Genomic DNA, 3422 nt, shown 5'->3' on the forward strand with positions numbered 1-3422 from the left:
AAGAGGTCTCTGTTCTCCTGAACAGATCCACCTCATCAGAGGAACCGCTTCATCATTGTGAGGGTTTGTTACAAAAGCAAGTTTTTTTTTTTTTATTGTAAACAAATGGGATACATGTTGTTTCTCTGTTTGTACATGAGTAAAGGCATACCATTTGTGTAATCATACATTTACATAGGGTAATGTTGTTTGATTCATTCTGTTATTTTTTCCTTCCCCCCACCCCACCCACCCCTCTTTTCCCTCTATATAGTCCTTACTTCCTCCATTCTTGCCCCCTCCCTAACCCTAACTCTAACCCTAACACTGACCCCTCCCACTCCCCATTATGTGTCATCATCCACTTATCAGTGAGATCATTTGTCCTTTGGTTTTTTGAGATTGGCTTATCTCACTTAGCATGATATTCTCCAATTTCATATATTTGCCTGCAAATGCCACAATTTTATCATTCTTTATGGCTGAGTAATATTCCATTATATATATATATATATATACCACAGTTTCTTTATCCATTCATCAACTGAAGGGCATCTAGGTTGGTTCCACAGTCTGGCTATCGTGAATTGAGCAGCTATGAACATTGATGTGGCTGTATCTCTGATTTTAAGTCCTTTGGGTATAGGCCAAGGAGTGGGATAGCTGGGTCAAATGGTGGTTCCATTTCAAGTTTTCTAAGGAATCTACATACTGCTTTCCAGAGTGGGTGCACTAATTTGCAGCCCCACCAGCAATGTATGAGTGTACCTTTCTCCTCACATCCTTACCAACACCTGTTGTTGCTCGTATTCTTGATAATCACCATTCTAATTGGGGTGAGATGGAATCTTAGGGTGGTTTTGATTTGCATTTCTCTTATTACTAGAAATGGTGAACATTTTTTTATGTTTGTTGATTGCTTGTAGATCTTCTTCAGTGAAGCGTCTGTTCATTTTCTTAGCCCATTTGTTGATTGGATTATTTGTATTCTTTTTTTTTTTTTGACATTGTAAATAAAAGCTTTATTTTAAATTTAAAGAAATGTTGAAAATAAACAATATTTTTACAAATTATAATCAAGGACTTAAAACATAATTTAGGAATGAATTCTTAATTAGAAATGATGACATCCATAGAATACTCTGGTGCTGGCCAATATAAAGTTTACTTCAAACTAGCATTTTACATACATTTACCCATTAATCATCCTAATGCTCAATGATTGCAGTGATTCAGTATTATAAAGTCAAGCATGTCTTTCATGTACTATCTCAGAGATAACTTTTTCAAATACAAAACATTTATCCCAGGCAAGGAAATTATAAAAACGTATATAAATTATTCTGAAGGACTTGATTTGAAGGCTGTCTCTACACAGGTAGATGCAATTCACCTTAGAAAGCACACACACCTCAGAACACTGACCACATGTAGATGCCACTCATTCTTTTAGTTGTACCACACAGCCACCTGCAGGTTCATAAATGTCACTCTATTATGTATCAACTGAAAAAATATATGTCCCAAAAAAGTCTTTGAAGACACGTGGGAGTGAATGTGCCGGCATTCAGAGCAGGGCTTTCTCGGGACCCCATCTCCAGGCGGCCCCCAGGAGCCACTGAGCAGGTCCACCCTCAGAAAGACAGGATGGTCTTGTTGATGATCTCCACCGCCTCCTGGATCTCACCCTCCTTGATCACCAGCGGAGGAGCAAACCTGATGATGTCGCCATGGGTGGGTTTAGCCAGAAGCCCATTATCTCGACGCCGCAGACACACCTTCCAAGCATCGTCTCTCTAATAACAATAGCATTTAACAACCCTTTTCCTCTCACGGCAGTTACTATGTCAGAGGGCAGCTCCGTGAGTTCGTTCCTCAAGATAGTACCCATCTTATCTGCATTTGCAGCGAGGTTTTCTTCCTCCAAAACCTCAAGGGCTGCAATGGCCACGCGGCAGCCTAGTGGATTGCCACCGTACGTAGAGCCGTGCTCCCCGGGTTTGATGGTCAGCATGATTTCATCATCACACAACACCGCCGACACAGGGTATAAGCCGCCAGAAAGGGCCTTTCCAAGGAGAACCAGGTCAGGTCTGACACCTTCATGATCAACAGCCAGCCACCTGCCAGTCCTGGCCAACCCTGTCTGAATCTCGTCGGCAATAAACAGGACCTGGTGCCTGGTGCAGAGTTCTCTCACTCCCACTAGGTAACCTGGATCTGGAACAACAACGCCGGCTTCACCCTGAATGGGTTCTACCATGAAGGCGGCAACGCTGGGATCCTGAAGAGCACGCTCGAGTGCAGGAAGATCATTGTATGGGATGACTTCAAAACCTGGCATAAAGGGTCCAAACCCATCATAACTGGTTGGGTCTGTGGAAGTGGAGATAGCAGATAACGTTCTACCCCCAAAATTTCCAGCTGCAAACACAATCTTGGCCTTATATTTCTGAATGCCCTTCACAGAGTAGCCCCACCGGCGCGCAAGTTTGCAGGCAGTCTCCCCAGCCTCCATTCCTGTATTCATGGGAAGAACTTTATGGTAATTGAACAGTTTGGTAATATACTCCTCGTATTCACCAAGCACGTTATTATAGAAAGCCCGCGATGTTAGCGTCAGCTTGTCCGCCTGACTCTTGAGAGCATTCACAATCTTGGGGTGACAGTGCCCTTGGTTAACAGCACTATAAGCACTCAGGAAGTCAAAATATTTTCTGCCTTCTACATCCCATAGGTAGATACCTTTTCCTTTCTCCAGGGCCACAGGTAAAGGGTGGTAATTGTGTGCACCATATTTAGATTCTCGTTCAAAAATGTAATCCGAGGATGGAGGTCCCTGGACTGTCTTTTTAGTTGCAACAGATGTGGCAGAAGCCACTGAAGAATGAACTCCACGGCAAAGCACTGCAGCAGTCTGCAGATGTGCTAGTTTGGAAAACATTGTCCTCCAAGCAGGAAAACCACAGACCAACAATTCTTTCTTCCCACGGTTCAGACTGGAATACAGATTTTCAATCTGAGATGCAAAGATGGTTTTCAGAGGGTCCAATAGCTCCTGACGGCGCCTGAGAGGCCAGTGTGGGACACGCGGCAGCGGGGCAGGTCAAACGCAGCCGGATTATTTGTATTGTTGGTGTAGAGTTTTTTGAGTTCTTTATAGATTCGGGATATTAGCACTCTATCTGAAGTATGATTGGCAAAGATTTTCTCCCACTCTGTAGGCTCTTTCTTCACATTGCTGATAGTTTCCTTTGCTGAGAGAAAGCTTTTTAGTTTGAATCTATCCCAGTTATTGATTCTTGCTTTTATTTCTTGTGCTATGGGAGTCCTGTTGAGGAAGTCTGGTCCTAAGCCGACATGTTGAAGATCTGGACCTACTTTTTCTTCTATAATCTGCAGGGTCTCTGGTCTGATTCCGAGGCCCTTAATCCATTTTGAGT

At 43.1% G+C, this 3422-nt stretch overlaps 1 protein-coding gene across 1 annotated transcript; it reads right to left on the reverse strand.

Moving 5' to 3' along the window:
• Positions 1-984: 984 nt before the first annotated feature.
• On the reverse strand, positions 985-3090 carry LOC306664819 (ornithine aminotransferase, mitochondrial-like). The gene is given in 2 exon segments (XM_079145921.1): positions 985-1771; positions 1774-3090. Coding segments are annotated over 2 exon segments (1308 nt in total). The 5' UTR covers positions 2924-3090; the 3' UTR covers positions 985-1613.
• Between the last annotated feature and the right edge of the window lie 332 nt (positions 3091-3422).

Source organism: Sciurus vulgaris, assembly GCF_902686455.1.
Source record: "Sciurus vulgaris genome assembly, chromosome: 6".
NCBI classification, from domain to species: Eukaryota; Metazoa; Chordata; class Mammalia; order Rodentia; family Sciuridae; genus Sciurus; species Sciurus vulgaris.